This window comes from Aotus nancymaae, unplaced genomic scaffold (genome assembly GCF_030222135.1).
Source record: "Aotus nancymaae isolate 86718 unplaced genomic scaffold, 86718_ANA_hifiasm-v0.15.2.pri h1tg000088l, whole genome shotgun sequence".
NCBI classification, from domain to species: Eukaryota; Metazoa; Chordata; class Mammalia; order Primates; family Aotidae; genus Aotus; species Aotus nancymaae.
The window spans coordinates 16,322,199-16,338,140 of record NW_026988503.1 but is presented as its reverse complement, the minus strand read 5'-3'; the positions used below and the strand labels follow the sequence as shown (position 1 = coordinate 16,338,140).

At 42.8% G+C, this 15,942-nt stretch overlaps 1 protein-coding gene across 1 annotated transcript; it reads right to left on the bottom strand.

Annotated features, from left to right (window-relative positions):
• Positions 1–4,565: 4,565 nt before the first annotated feature.
• ACOD1 (aconitate decarboxylase 1) lies at positions 4,566–15,211 on the bottom strand. The gene is made up of 5 exons (XM_012472014.2): positions 15,096–15,211; positions 11,252–11,413; positions 10,231–10,320; positions 8,410–8,615; positions 4,566–7,229 (listed from the first exon to the last, which is right to left on the bottom strand). The coding sequence occupies exons 1-5, from the start codon at positions 15,105–15,107 to the stop codon at positions 6,236–6,238; spliced, it is 1,464 nt and encodes a 487-aa protein (XP_012327437.2). The 5' UTR covers positions 15,108–15,211; the 3' UTR covers positions 4,566–6,235.
• Between the last annotated feature and the right edge of the window lie 731 nt (positions 15,212–15,942).

Here is a 15,942-nt window from a genome sequence, read left to right as displayed (position 1 = left end):
CTGTGGTAGGTGGATCACCTGAGGTCAGGAGTTTGAGACCAGCCTGAACAATATGGTGAAACCCTGTCTCTACTAAAAAAATTGTGGGGGGCCGCTACGGGAGGGATAGTGGGAGGAAGGGTGGGGGAGGGATAACAGGGGGAGAAATGTCAGGTATAGGTGATGGGGGGATGATGGCAGCAAACCACCTTGCCATGAATGTACCTATGCAACAGTCTTGCATGATCTGCACATGTACCCCAGAATCTAAAGCACAATAAATAATAAAAAAAATACAAAACAAACAAACAAAAACAAAGTGAATGAATTAATTCAAAGTCATTATCAACTCTAGAAGACATTAAAGAAATACTATTTTTACATCCTAACCACATATGTTATGTGTTGCTCTTCTGTGCCCTCATTCTTTGCCTAAGATTTGTCCATATATTCTTCTTGTCAGCTGCCTTAATTAATCCTGGGTTATCGTCCCTGCTGGTAGCTTTGGCGTAGCCCAGAGCTGACCTGGATGGAAAGGACTACTCTGTCGGCAGTTCTGTGAAGCGCCCTTCAGGCCTTCCATTGTGCTAGGAAGTCCATCCGCTGCTGCTGCATTTCCCCTAGGTGGGCAGCTGAAACCTCCTGCTTGTGAAGTCACAGTGGGTCAGGATAATAATGTGGACAGAGGGAAAGACAAGGATAGAAAGCTCCCTGCTGAGTAAGCAGGTCCTAAAATGCTTTCCTATTTTCCTTCCTGCACATGAATATAGACATGATTGCTTGACAAATTATCTTTTTTTTTTTTTTGAAACAGAGTCTTGCTCTGTCATCTAGGCTGGAGTGCAGTGTAGTGCAGTGCAGTGGCATGATCGTGATTCACTGCAACCTCGACCTCCTGGGCTCAAGCAGCCATTCCACTTTAGCCTCCCGAATAGCTAGGACCATAGGTGTGCACCACCACGCCTGGCTAATTTTGTAATTTTTGTAGAGATGGGGTTTTGCCGTGTTATCCATGCTGGTCTTAAACTCCTGGGCTCAAGTGACCCACCCCCCCACAACCCCTGCCTTGGCCTCTCAGGGTGCTAGACAGATTATCTTTCATTATGGGGCTGCAGCATTTGGTGATTGGCATTAGGGTAGAGGTGGTAAGGGGCTGTGGTTTAAGGTGATAAGTCCAGATGGTTTAAATAATATGGAAGATATATTCTTTCAAACTATTAATAAGTTTGCTTATTCTGAAAGAAAAAAAACTTCAATGTAGCAATTCTGTTATATCATTCAGCTGTAAGAATCAAGTGGCACTGCTTTAATTATTTCCTATTTATCCTAGTACATTTAGCCTTCACTTATCTTACTAACTGGGTATTTAAGTGAAGCCTCATGTTGGGACATATTTCTTATGTGCACAGTATCTGTGAGCTTTTGTTCTGAACTTTGCACTGTTTGAGAGGCCAGTGTGATCTAGTAATTGTAACCTTCTTCATAGTCATGCTGCCAGATGCCTAAGGAACATTTTTCCCCACTGAATTGTATCTTCTCTTCACAATATGTTTTCTGGTGAGGACAGTGCCACTGCTGTATGGGGCCGTAGCTGTAAACATGGATGTGAGTAAATCCTATGGGGATATTACCAACAAAATGGCACTGACGCTTGCATTCATGGCATGGCCCTTCTGCGTGGATTTTTTTAGGCATAGGGTCTCACTGTGTTGCCCAGGCTGGAGTACAGTGGCTATTCACTGATGTGATCATTGTACACTACAGTCTTGAACTTTTGGGCTTCAGCCAACCTCCTGCCTCAGCCTCCTGAGCAGCTGGGACTGTAGTCATGTACCACTGCACCTGGCTCTCTGCATGGTATTTCTGATGGAATAGTAAAAATGGTAGGACATGTTTTACAGCAGTCCTGAGAAATAGTGCTTGACCTATAATATTTAGAAGAAATTGTTCAGGTAGAAATAGTTTAGCTCCTACCAAATGAATTACATACTCTTTCACTTGATGATAGGTACTTTGTGATCTTGACTCACAACTAAGTAACCATTATTATTCTGACATACATGGTTTCCTAAAAAGCACGTTTTTAAATTTTTTAGAGTCAGAAGCAACACTAGCATTCCATGCTTCTGACAGATGGGAATTGGGCTGTTTTAAAGTTTTTATTCAGCCTCCGGGTTGGCTCCTTCATAGGTGCCAGCTGTAACTGGGGTTGGTTGACTTGTTTGTAATAACCACACAAGAAGCCAGGATAACTCTCTAAGTGAGATGATAATATCTGAATGTTGAATTCTGCATTTACAACTGTACTGGAAGACTAAACTAATTTTAGTTATTTTTGGAAGGTGTTTATTCTGTTCTTTATGATTCCAATAAAGCTATGATCCCCCACCCCCTCCTTTTCTTTTGAGACAGGATCTTGCTCTGTTGCCCAGGCTGGAGTGCAGTGTGAGATCTTAGTTTACTGCAACCTCTGCCTCCCAAACGATCCTCCCACCTCAGCCTCCCAAGTAAGCTGGAGTTACAGGAGCACACCACCATGCTTGGCTAATTTTTTACTTTTTTGTAGAAAGAGCTTCTCCCTATATTGCCCAGACTGTTCTTGAACACCTGGCCTAAGCAACGCTCCTGCCATGGCCTCCCAAAGTGCTGGGATTACAGGCATGAGCCACCATTCCCAGCTGAACCATGATACTTTAAAAAAGTTACCATGTATCATAAATTCCTTTGATGTGCTATACAGCAGCAAACTACTGGGCACCTAGGGTTTAAGCAAGAGCCTGGGTAGTTGCCTATGATATACTCACCTGCTTTGGATGTGTTTTTAATTATTACTTTCTGTGAACTATTACTGTGCTATTTTCTTTTTTTTATTTATGGTCAGAGAACAGAGGATGAGTAATTTTACTAATGAATGATTTTTTTAAAAATAAGTGAAGTATTGCAGGTAGATTTTGTGTTGGGAGAAGAGATTGCACAGATATGTACAACTCTGCTGAAATGAAAAGCAGCACATTTTGTCATAACTTTGCCCCTTTGCCCTCTACCTTGGTTCTCTATAGCTTTGCTCTGTGCAGGGAAGTCTTGCTAGAATCGACAGGAAAGCTACATTTGTACAGTGCCACTGGACTTTTGCAGTCAGAGGTTATATCATGGCCCAGAAAGAACTGGAAGCTTTTAATTCCATTAAAGGGAGGCTCACATCCTTTGGACTCTTCTGGTCCCTGAACCTAACTCAGCCACCAAAAGCTTACATTTCTACCAGGGGAGGAACAAAGCAAGCAGGGGCTGCCCAGAACAGGCACAGAGCACTTTCTTAATCTTATTTAATTATTTTGCTTATTGTCTTTCTACTCATAATAGATCATAAGCTCATGAGAATAGGAGGTTCTGCCTATTTTGTTCATTGCTCTATTACCTGCACTAAAAATATCCCCTGGCAGATAGTAAGCCCTCAATACACACATGTTAAATTGAACCCATCATTTACCCAGCATCTCCCAAAGAGGTTCCTTTACACAAACTATCACAGTACTTATGGTGGTCCCTGGGGCCTATCACAGGGGACTTATCTGACTGTGATCTGTTTTTTAGATAAAACCTTCCAAGTAAAGTTATTATAAAAGATAATTTATAAAAATTCCTTTAAAACTCACATGTTCTCATTTTAAGCAGTTGGGTTAAAATTATCACAGATCTTCATTAGAGAAATGCAAACCAAAACCACAATGAGATACCATCTCACACCAGTCAGGATGACTGTTACTAAAAAGTCAGTAAATAACAGATGCCGGCGAGGAGAAAAAGGAACACTTATACACTGTTGGTGGGCATGCAAATTAGTTCAACCATTGTGGAAGACAGTGTGGCAATTCCTCAAGGACCTAAAGACAGACATACCATTTGATTCAGCAATCCTACTGGGTATATACCCAAAGGAATATAAATCATTCTGTTATAAAGACATATGCACATATATGTTCATTACAATACTACTCACAATAGCAAAGACATAGAATAAACCTAAATGCCTATCAATGATAGACTGGATAAAGAAAATGTGGTACATATACACTATGGAATACTATTCAGCCATAAAAAAGAATGAGAACTCTTTTGCCTGCTGCCATGTAAAACATCCCTTTGCTCTTCCTTCATCTTCTGCCATGATTGTGAGGCCTCCCCAGTCATGTGAAACTAAGCAGCAGCAATTGGAGGCTTCCATTGAAAAGAACTATAATAACATGCAAATCCTGCACCAGCAACTGAGGTATCCAGGTTCTGTCATCAAAACTGACTGGGTGGCTGGCACGACCCATGGAGAGGAAGGAAGAGCAGTGTGGTATGGTGGCCCACCTGAGAGCCACATGGGGCAGGGGAGTCCCCACACTCCAGCCAAGGGAGGTGGTGAGTGAGTGTGCTACCTAGCCTGCAAAACTGCTTTTTCCATGGAACTGTACCACCCATGGATCAGAAGATCCTACTTCTGAGCCCACTCCACTGGGGCCTAGGGTCCCAGCCAAGGAGCTGCACAGATTCTCAACAGCTACTCAGCTAGAATCCGCTTAAGCCTGCCAAGTTCCCGACTGAGGAGTGGCCAGCACCACAGCTGTGGCTGCCTGCGTCTAAGCCATTTGAGCTCCTTGCAGGAGGGGCAGCAGCCAACACTGGGACTGCTGGCTGCCTAACACACTAAGCTCCCAGAGTGAGAGAAGGATGGTAGCTATTCACTGTAGCTCCAGACCACGCTTTTCCCCTGCCAAAGGCAGGGAGGCTGGACGGGTTGGTCCCAAAAGGTATTCCCCATAGTCCAATACACCAGCTGTGGAAGACTGCAGCCATAGTGCCTCTTCAGGCCAGACCCTGACCCATCCCTTCTCAATGGGTGGAGCCTCCCTGTAGGAACTCCAATAACTCCAGCCAGGGACTCAGGGATAGAACTCTGCTGTCCCTGTGCCTGAGCCCATAGTGGGAGGGGTAGCCATAGTCTCCGTGGACTAGCAGACTTAGTCTTTCTTCCTGCTAGTTCTGAGGAATCTGGGCAGCCCAGACAAGTGGGTTTCCCCCTCAGCGAAGCACACCCCCTCTACCAAGGGACAGTCAAAGTGATTTGTTAAACAGGTCCTGCTCCCTGTACCAGCCAACTGGGTGAGACTCTCCAACAGGGGTTGTCAGACATCCTATACAGGAACGTTCCTACTGGCATCAGGTCAGTGCCCCTTGAGGTCAGAGATCCCAGAGGAGGGAGCAAGCACCTATCTTTGCTGTTCTCCAGCCTTCTCACCTCGAGTAACATCTTCAGGTGCAGGAATGAACCAGATAAATAGGGCCTGAAGTGAATCCCCAGCAAACTGCAGCAGTCCTACAGAAGAGGAACCTGGCTATTGAAAGAAAAACAAACAGAAAACAGTAACAGCATCAACAAAAAAGTCCCCACAAAAACCTCATCCAAGGGTCAAAAGCCTCAAAGATTGAAACTCTTGAAGAGTTTCTCAAGAGAGAAAGAATCAATGAAAAACACTGAAAACCCAAAAGGCCAAAGTGCCTCTTTTCCTCCAAATGATTCCAACACCTCTCCAGCAAGGGCGCATAACTGAACAGAGGATGAGATGGATGAATCGACAGAAGTAGGCATCAGAAGATAGATAATAACAAACTCTGCTGAGCTAAAGGGGCATGTTCTAAACCCAGTGCAAAGAAGCCAAGAACCTTGATAAAAGGTTACAGGAGCTGCTAACTAGAATAATCAGTTTAGAGAGGAACATAAATGACCTGATGGAGCTGAAAAACACAGCATGAGAACTTCGTAAAACATACACAAATATCAATAGCAGAATTGACCAAGCAGAAGAAAAGATATCAGAGTTTGAAGACCATTTTGCTGTAATAAGGCACACAGACAAGATTAGAGAAAAAAGAATGAAAAGGAACAACAACAAAAAAAAACCTTTGAGACATATGGGACTATGAAAAAAGACTAAACCTATAATTGATTGGAGTACCTGAAGGAGATGAGGAGAATGGAACCAACTTGAAAAACACACTTCAGGATATTATCCAGGAGAGCTTCCCCAACCTGGCAAGACAGGCCAACATTCAAATTCAGGAAACACAGAAAACACCACTAAGATACTCCATGAGTAGATCAACCCCAAGACACATAATCATCAGATTGTCCAAGGTCGAAATGAAGGAAAAAACGTTAAGAGCAGTCAGAGAGAAAGGCCAGTTCATTGAATCTCCCCAAATGCAAAGTCATTTAGATGTTGGTAAGTCTCAGGAGAGATTGTGTGATGGAATTATTACATGCTGGAGAGTTTGAAGCCACCTCTGGTGGAGAGGGTCCTTTGAGAAGTGTAGTCAACACAGAGCAGTCTTCTAGGTCTTCTAGATTTTTGATTATCTTTATAAGGCTTTCCACTGTGTCACAGGACAGCATCCTGGAGGCATTGGCTCTGAACTTTCCTTCTAGGTCCTCCTGGCTCAGTGGTTTTCTCCAGTGCCCATAGAAGGTGTCAGAGCGATCTGTGAAGGTGGCTCCATCCTTGAGGGTGACACTTATTTCACAGTACAGTGTGTTGAAGCTTGGCAAGTTGTCCGGAGGGTACTCCAGCTCCACCTTACTGAGCAGCTCTCTCACCTGTGGCCTGTTGATCTGGCATTCATGGAATGAGGGGACAGTGATGCCACCATCAAGCAACATGGCACAGGCTACGTACTGGAATGAATGACGGGCTTCATGCTCTGAGCCTGGAGAGGGCCTATTTACATACTGGACATTTGGAATCCTGAGCACAATTCTCTTAATGTGGTCAATTGGAAGCAGGGTTTTCTCTGCTACAAGGTGCTTTCTTACAGATGCAGCTGCATCTGCCACCCAGTGGGTAGATAAATGCGCAGGAAAACGCTTAAAGGCCACATCCTGCTGGTCCAGCAGCCAACTGTAGGAATGTAGGTTTGGAAGGACTTTTGGGGAATAGTTGGCATAAAAGGCCCCAAGTCCTGCCTCCAAGTCCAAGATGTGCTTGTTTCCTTGGAGACCCAGCATTGCCAGAAAAGCAGCTTCTATCCCATGCTTGGCAGCATTGCCAATGTGGAGGGGCTTGGTTTGAGTGGCAGCATTTGCCATGGGCGCCCCAGCATGGGAAACAGCAATGGCCAGGGCTTCTTGGCACTTTGTCAAGCTAAGTCCTAAAAACTTGGACGCAGCAGCAGCACTACCCAACGTTCCTACCACAGAAGGGGGATGGAATCTGAAAAGCAAAGAAGCAGAGTTGGAGATTTACAAACCTTAACCACTAGGAGGCAGGATAGTGTAGTCATCAAGAGCATCAGTAATGGAGTCACACTGGGTTCAAATCTCATCTCCTCTACTTTATTAGCTATGTGATCTGGGGAAAGTTATTCAACTTCTCTGTAGATTTTTTTCTTACGCAATATGGTGATAGGACAGGTGCGATGGCTCATGCCTGTAATCCCAGCACTTTGAGAGGCCAAGGTGGAAGAAACATCTGAGATCAGGAGTTCGAGACTAGCCTGGCCAACATGGCGAAACCCAGACTCTACTAAAAATACAAAAATTAGCTGGGTGTGGTGGCAGGTGCCTATAGTCCCAGCTACTTGGGAGGTTGAGGCAGGAGAATCTCTTGAACCTGGGAGGCAGAGACTGCAGTGAGCTGAGATCATGCCACTGCACTCCAACTCGGATGACAGAGCGAGACTCTGTCTCCAAAAAAAAAAATAAATAAAAATGGTGATAATAATAACATCTACCTCTTAGGGTTTTAGGAGTTTTGAATAAATTAACATGTTTACAATAGTGCCTAACACATAGTGAGTTCTTTATAAATGGTACCATTACAATTGTTGCCAGAAAGGCAACAGCTACTGATTGCCGAAATCTTATGTAAGTAACTGTGAGAGTTGCGGGCCTTGAAGAAACTGTGAAACATCACCACCTAGTATTTCAATTTACTCCTCTCCTGGCAGGCTGGAGCAAGTGGCAATGGAAATCTGAGACGAGCCATATGATGTGGCTGACATTTGACCATTTTTGATCTGCAGGATGAACAGTCAGGGTTAGGATATTCTGAATGTTCTCAGTAGTCTGAGGGATGCTAGCCAGTCTCAGAGTAGATTCTGCTTTGAGGTTGGGATAAGGAATGCTCAGCACACTCATGAATGCCAGAATGACATGAGTCATCTTGTGATGACAGGCCCAATTTATTTCATGGTCCTGGTTGCACTCCCGAAGTCACGTCTTGAAATGTGAATAGAGGGTTTCATATGTGACTGGTGAATTGACTTATCTACCTGCACTAATGTTAACATCTTCTGCTGAGCCGGCCTCTAAGTCAGAAAGCTCTACAGAGATAATGATTGACAGATGAAGAGGATGTGACTGCCTTTTGATGGGGCAAATTCTCTCCATACCTCTTTGGTATGTCATTGGCTTCCTTGGCGAAATGCAGTAATCGGCCTTGCACTTCTATACCAACATTGAAAGCCAGCAGCAGGTCAAGGCCAGAAAACTTCGCACTTCTTGGGAGAGCTTCTGCTAAAGCTGTGAGGACGGGAAGGACAGCCCCAGAAGGGTGGGTGGCAGGGTGCCAGGTGTCATCAAAATCCATGGAGTGAATCTATGTAAAGAGACACAGCAACAAAAAACCTTACATTTTCCCTTGATGCAATGGCTTTTGGATCACTAAGGACTTAGTTTAGTAATAACCTTGTTTTATATGAGATTGTTTTGATTATCTGAAAAGAAAATCTGAGAACTGGCTGTGGTTTTCTTTTCTTTTTTTTTTTTTTCTGAGACAGAGTCTTGCTCTGTCACGCAGGCTGGAGTGCAGTGGTACAATCTCAGCTCACTGCAATCTCTGCCTCCCAGGTCCAAGGAATTCTCCTGCCTCAGCCTCCCGAGTAGCTGGGATTACAGGCACCTGCCACTGTGCCTGGCTAATTTTTGTCTTTTTAGTAGAGACGGAGTTTCGCCATGCTGGCCAGGCTGGTCTTGAACTCCTGACCTCATGATCTGCCTGCCTCGGCCTCCCAAAGTGCTGGGATTACAGGCATGAACCACTTTGCCTGCCCTAGGTATGATTTTTAATCACAAGGCCAGGCCCTGAGAAATGCTGTTCCTCTGCCAGAGGAGGGCAGGACCTTGGAGAGCAGTTCGTGAGCCACTAGGAGCTTGGGTCTTGACCTGGTAGCCTGAGCACCCTCTGCCATGGCCCCTGGAAGGAGCTGTATTCCCCTTTAAAAACAAAGCTGCAGAATCAGGTGGCTGGCAATTTCTTCCTCCTCTACTCTTTAAATAAGTTGCACTGAAAGTTTAATGTCACTTATTCCATATGAGGCCATATATTTTTGTACCTTTTTCTTATGAACTAATTTCAAATTTTTAGGGAAGTTGTAAGAATAGCACAAGAATTCTCAAACTCAGATGAACTTCTCAGCTATATTTTAAAAATTATTATTTTCTGTTTTAAGATTTCATTCCTCTTTATCCTAGCCATTTTCTTTTTTCCTTATATTAAAACAGCAATAACCAGAAGTTCATTTAAAAATAGATTTTTATATCTATTTGCTGTCACTGATGCATTTCCCACTGCTTTCAGGACATTACTTTGGAACACATCATTGGCTTTAACTTTCAATATCCTGAGCTATTGTCCCCATAAATCATAAAAATATCTCAAAAACCCCAACATGTCCGTTTCCAAATTACATCTTGTAGAATAATTCCCCTGACACACAGAAAAAGCATAAAAATAATCTGTCAGATGAGAAGTACTGATTTTTTGGTTCAGAAAATACAGACACTATATGGCCATTGTTCCTTTCTCAATAACTGTCTGTTGAACAGATGAATGATGAATGAATAAAAAGCCCATTACTGGAGAGAAACTGGCCCCACAACAGGAAAACTGAGAAGAAATTTGAACTGGATATTTGGTTTTATATTTTTTGCTATTTATATTCAGGGTTTCGAATTGGGATACCTTAGGGTGTTTTTATCTAAATCCTTCCATCTTCTTTCCTCTACTACACAATCTGTTTGAAAAGCATCAATTTACTGTAAAAACATGAAAACTGAATTACTACACAGGAGAGAGGGTAAGCCACTTTATCTCTCTGACTTTCAGTTCTTTCATCTGTAAAATACAGAATTTGGGCAATTACTGAGAGATTTCCCGACTCTAAAATTATTATGATTATCTAATAGTTGAAAAGACGTGTAAACCTCCTTACAGCCACACCGTTCACAAAAGCAGCATATGTGGGTGGGAGCCTGACGTCCGGCCGACCCCAAACAGTGCTGGATATGTTGGAACTGTAGATCTGGAACAAAAGCAAATCAACCAGTGATAGTGTGAATACAACATACCAAGTCACCATTTCAAGAGTTATTCTTCATCTTTGGAGGCATTATGCATAGTTCTTACTTGAACCTTTGTCACAGATAGAAGCCCTAGTCATTGAATTCCTCTCATCTTTGTAGAATACACAACTTTCCCCTATAAAAGGTGGAGGGGATGCTGTTGCTTGATCCCAGATCATGATCCGGAAGTGCTCCAGGGAAACACATCTGAAGTTACTCTTATTTACTCCTTGGGGTAAATACCAGGGAAGATGGACTAACCATCTATATCAAATACACCCTAGGGAGAGCAGGAGCCCTCATGTACATGCCCACATTCTGGTCAGAGTACTTGACCAGGCTTTTCTCCAGAGAATAATAATAATAATAAACTGTTAAGATATTACTAGTATATGGGTTTTTTCTTTATTTGTTTGCTTTTGAGACAGGATCTGGCTCTGTTGCCTCAACTGGAGTGCAGTGGCATGATCTTGACTTACTACAGCCTCAACCTCTCGGGCTTAAGTGATCCTCTGACCCTCAGCTTCCCAGGTAGCTGGGACTATAGGTGTGTGCTGTCACACCTGGCTAATTTGTGTGTGTGTATGTGTGTTTTGTTTTTTATTTTAGAGATGGGGCTTTGCCATGTTGCCCAGGCTGGTCTCAAATTCCTGAGCTCAAGCAGTCTGCCTGCCTCAGCCTCTGGAAGTGCTGGGATTACAGGTGTGAGCCATCATGCCTGACTGTATGGTTTTAAGATAGCGACTTAGTAAAGAATATGGATTAATATTAAAACTCATTAATGAAACATAGAAAATGATATAGAACAGTGCCATGTACATCAAGTGCTGTCTATAAAACTTAGAGTAAATGTAACACATACGTATGCAAAGTAGACTTTGAGCTTCTTACCTTGCTATATTGGCTGGCTTTGTGAAACACTTCCGTACTGGTTCCCAAGAACCCAGCACCCAGAGTGTCTAGAATCATCCTCTTGCTCCTCTGAATAATGCGATCTGTCAAGTGTCCCACTTTCAAGCCATGGATTGTTTTGGCAAAGCTTTCTGTGACAGACTTTAAATGGAAGAGTGTTAGGACAGGGCTACACCCCCCTCTGTACTTACACACGTCTGTTCTATAAGAGACTTGAGACACTTTTGTGTAAAGAGTTTTGCTCCACTAGAAGAAACCCAGTTGATCCAATTTAGTTTAATTTCTAAAAAAAAAAGGTGTGTACTAAGCACCTACTATGCGTGAGGCAGAGGGATGTGGGAGCACACAGCAGCCAGTTTCTGTCCTCAGTTGAGTTGAGGGGCAGGATAGCAAGCACAGGGTATGACGTTGTGTGATGGGTGGTGGTGGAGGGAAGCACAGGGAGTTGTGGGGAGAGGATGGGAGGGACACTTCGTCTGTGTAATAGGAATTTCTCCTGGTGCAGTGCACTCAGCTGCTATTGTGAGATACCTGCCAGGCACTGTGCTGAATGTCTCAAATACATTACCCACTTAATACCCACAAGTCTCTAAGTAGTTATTTTTTGCAGGTGAGGAGACTAAGACCTAGAAAACTAAAGTCACTAATGTTCACAGCTTTTAAATGGTGTAATCTGAACATAAACCCCTATGGGTCTAACTCTGCAATCAGTGCATCTAGCTATCAAGTCCAGAATGGTCTGACGAATGTGTACCTCACAACCACCTTGGATTCTTGCTGAAAATGAACATTTCTGGTCCCCACTCTAGATCACCAAAATTAGACTTTTCCCAGAAATAGACCCTCTGGAAGCATAGCGCAGGATTCTGTTTTCATTAGGATCTCTAAGAATTTCTTAAGTGCTCTGGTGCTCTTACGTCCAATATGGCACTCTCCAACGTGACTACCGAGCCCTTGAAATGCAGCAAGTTGAGATGTGTCATAAGAGTAAAATAAAGACTGAATTTTGAAGGTTTATTAGAAAAAAGAATATAAAGCACCTCAATAATTTAAAAATATTGATTACATGCTGAATCAATATTCAATACGTTGACCAGGTGCAGTGGCTCTTGCCTGCAATCCCAGCACTTTGGCAGGCTGAGGTGGATGAATCACTTGAGGTCAGCAGTTCAAGACCAGCCTGGCCAATGTGGTGAAACCCCATCTCTACTAAAAATACAAAAAGTAGCTGAGTGTGGTGATGGGCACGTGTAATCTCAGCTACTTGAAAGGCTGAGGTGGGAGAATCACTTGACCTGGGAGGCGGAGGTTGCAGTGAGCCGAGATTGCACCACTGCACTCCAGCCTGAGCAACAGAGCGAGACTCCATCTTAATAAAAAAAAATCCAATATATTGGTATCAACATATCAATAATATATGGGATATTGTGTAAATAAAACATGTTATTAATTTATCAGTTTCTTCTAAACATTTTCTAAAATTTAAAATACTAGAAAAATTTAAATTACATATGTGACTTGAGAACCACTGCCTGCTCTTTGCTGTTGGTGGAGACATTGATACTTGATCTTGTTACGAAAACTTAAGCGTGGTCATCAGATAATGGTGCAGGGTGATGAAATTGGAGGGTAAATGTAGAAGCAGAAGTGAGGACCAAGGCTGGGAGGTGTGAGAGAGTGGAGGGAGTCTGGCTCCCTTCAGCTACAGAGTTGCATGTAGGAGACAGAGGTGAGAGGGAGAATGGATTTGCAGCTTATGACCCAATGATGAACATTATGTCATACTAAAGACTGTGATGTCAATGGGGAGCCAAAGTGCTATCTTAAGAAAAGTAGAGATATGGTCAGAACTGATATTTTGGAAAGATTCCTGTAGGCAATTGTGTAGAGTATGGGTTGGAGAGGGCTAGACAGGGTCAGTGAAAAGACTGCTGCAGTAGCCCAGGCTCTGGATGGGAAATGGCAGTACCATTGGCCAGGAGAGAAAACACAGGAAGAGGAGCAGCCTTCCGAGCAATGGTGATGGGCTCAGTGTGAACTTGTTGAATATGAGATATCTGTGGTCATCTCACTGGAGAAGATCATTCTACTTCTACCCATAAGCCAGATAAGAACAATGTGCAAGATTATTTGTATTTCATAAACCGTGGAATACTCTACAATTCCTTTAAAATTCAAATTCTTCAATACATAGATATTACATATTTTGTTTTCTACACATTTTCACAAGAGAGCATCTCTTACGTAGAGTTAAAAACATCTACTCTTAAGCCAAGTTTCACTGTCTGCCCACCACCTAGTGAATGTTGAATTGCTTCCCTTTCTTGCTCTGGTTACTACATCATTGCACAACTTAATTTGTCTCTCTCAACATCAGATACCTCATTTTTAAATCTTAGCTGTAGGGTGAGGGGTTATTGGATTAGGGAACTTGGGGTGTCTGGGGTTCTCTGATACTGAGCTCAGTGCCAGGACAGAGCTACAGAGATGGAAGCCATGCCTAGCTAAATGTCCTTCAGCCTGGCCACCAACTAGTCCCATTTATAGAGTCTCAAGTCAGATTTATCAAGTCAAGGAACACTTGCCATTTTCAAAAGGATGGGCTACTTTTTATGTCTCTGAGGGTTTTGATAGAAAGGCAGCGGGTAGGGTTTGGGGTGGGGGAAAGCAGGAGAGAAGATGGCTGGGAGAGAGAAAGGATGCTGGCACAAAGTTTTCAGATTAGGGTGAAAGAATAACAATAATGTTGACTTTCACGCTGCTAGAAATTTGAGTTAAAATATTTTTAGGGACAGAGGGAGAGAGGAAGACAGGGTTAAAACTTATGAGTTTTGAATATTGATTGGATCCCTGACTCTAAGCAAAACGACCTCTTTTAAACCTCTCTTCCCATCCCTATAAGTCCCACAGTTGGGGGCATGTAGTGATTGATCATTCATCTCTTCAGGGCTAGATCTGACCTAGGGATATGTTATAGGGGAATGTGAGACCAGGGAGCAGGTGGAAGTGGGGTGGTGACATGGAGCCCTGGAGATAACTGTACCGTCCATCCATATCAAACCGTGCTGCTGGTGATACAGGAAGGTGGAGCCCTGGAATCCCCTGGAAGCCATGAACAGCACCCCATGTGCCAAAGAACACATGGCTGTCCCTGACCAATGAAGGAATAAAACATGAGGGAAATTAAATGCACAGTTGCTCAGCTGTCAGTGGGCCTTGCGTTCATCTATTTCTAAAATATCTTTCTGATCTGCTTGACCATCTCATGGCATTTGCATCACTTTTTAAATACGGTGATTATTAATGTAAAAGTTAAGGCATAACATAAAAAACATTGAACAAATCAATTTCACAAGTTCTTACTGTGAGTCCAGCACTGTTGTAAGCTCTCAAGAATGCCAAGTGAACACGTGATGGTTCCTGCCTCAAAAAACTTATCTTTTACAGGAGGTGGTGATAGTAAATAGATAACCAGAAACACAATCTGGCAGTGTCATAATGGACACATATAAAACTAGGCGGTCAAAATTCAATGAAGTTGTCATGATTTATCTCCTTCCTAACTTTGTACAATAGAATCATTTATCTCATTTGTAAACACTGATGAAAACCACCATGCAGTTAATTAGGTAGCCCACAGGTTATTAAGAAAAGTTAACTCCAGCCTGGGTAACAAGAGCGAAACTCTGTCTCAAAAAAAAAAAAAGAAAAGTTAAAGCAGAAGCAGGTAATTCTTAAAAGGAGAAGGCAACTGAAGAAATTGAGGAAGGAAGAAGTCCACTAGAAAAGCAATTTAAGTAAGCCATATAAAATACCACAATACCTTGAGCATCATTTTGTTGTAAAGAGGAGGTTCAGTTCAGGAGGAGTGAACCAGAGGAGTAATTTGTTTGCTGGATGTCTGACTGCCTTTATACCCTTCACTCCTCTTAAACCCATTTCCTTTTATTTGTTCTAACCCTAGAATTTCTATCATTTCAACACCTCCTGACTAGACTCACTTTAACTTCCTCTTTAATGAATTGTTTAACTCTTCAGTGGATGAATAATTCAATGAGGCTAAAACGTACGGTAATCATGATCATATGATTCCTCACAGGCATCAGAAAAAGTAAATTTATGGTAAAACTAGGATTGCCTTTTGTGCCTAGATAGCTTATGTCAATACCAGAAGAATATTCACACTCTTTTAACTAGGTATTCCACTTCTCAAAATTTATCCTAAGGAAATAAACATGGATGTATAGAAAATTTTAGGGAAAAAAATTCCACATGCACACAACAAAACACCTTTGCTTATAAGATCAAAAATTGGAAACAAGGCCGGGTGTGTTTGCTCATATCTATAATCCCAGTGCTTTGGGAGGCCAAGGTGGGAAGATTACTTGAGGCCAGGAGTTTCAGACCAGCCTGGGCAACAAAACAAGACCTTGTCTCTGTAAAAAAATTTTTAAAAACCAGCCAGGTGTGGTGGCACATGCCTGTAGTTGTAACTACTTGGGAGGCTGAGGCAGGAGAATCACTTGAGCCCAGGATGTTGAGGCTGCTGTGAGCTATGATCACACCACTGCTCTCCAGCTTGGGTGACAGAGTGAGACCCTCTCTCAAAAAAAAAAAGGAAAGAAAACAATCAAATGTCCCCAAATATTGGATTGGTTAAGTAAAATGTG

What these genes read in the sequence shown, in the direction of transcription:
- ACOD1 (XM_012472014.2), bottom strand. An exon ending in AAGCCAGCCAATATAGCAAG is followed by an intron (nt 10,321 to 11,251) that starts GTAAGAAGCTCA and finishes CTTTTGTTCCAG; the next exon opens with ATCTACAGTTCCAACATATC. An exon ending in GCCAATGACATACCAAAGAG is followed by an intron (nt 7,230 to 8,409) that starts GTATGGAGAGAA and finishes TTTGCTTTTCAG; the next exon opens with ATTCCATCCCCCTTCTGTGG.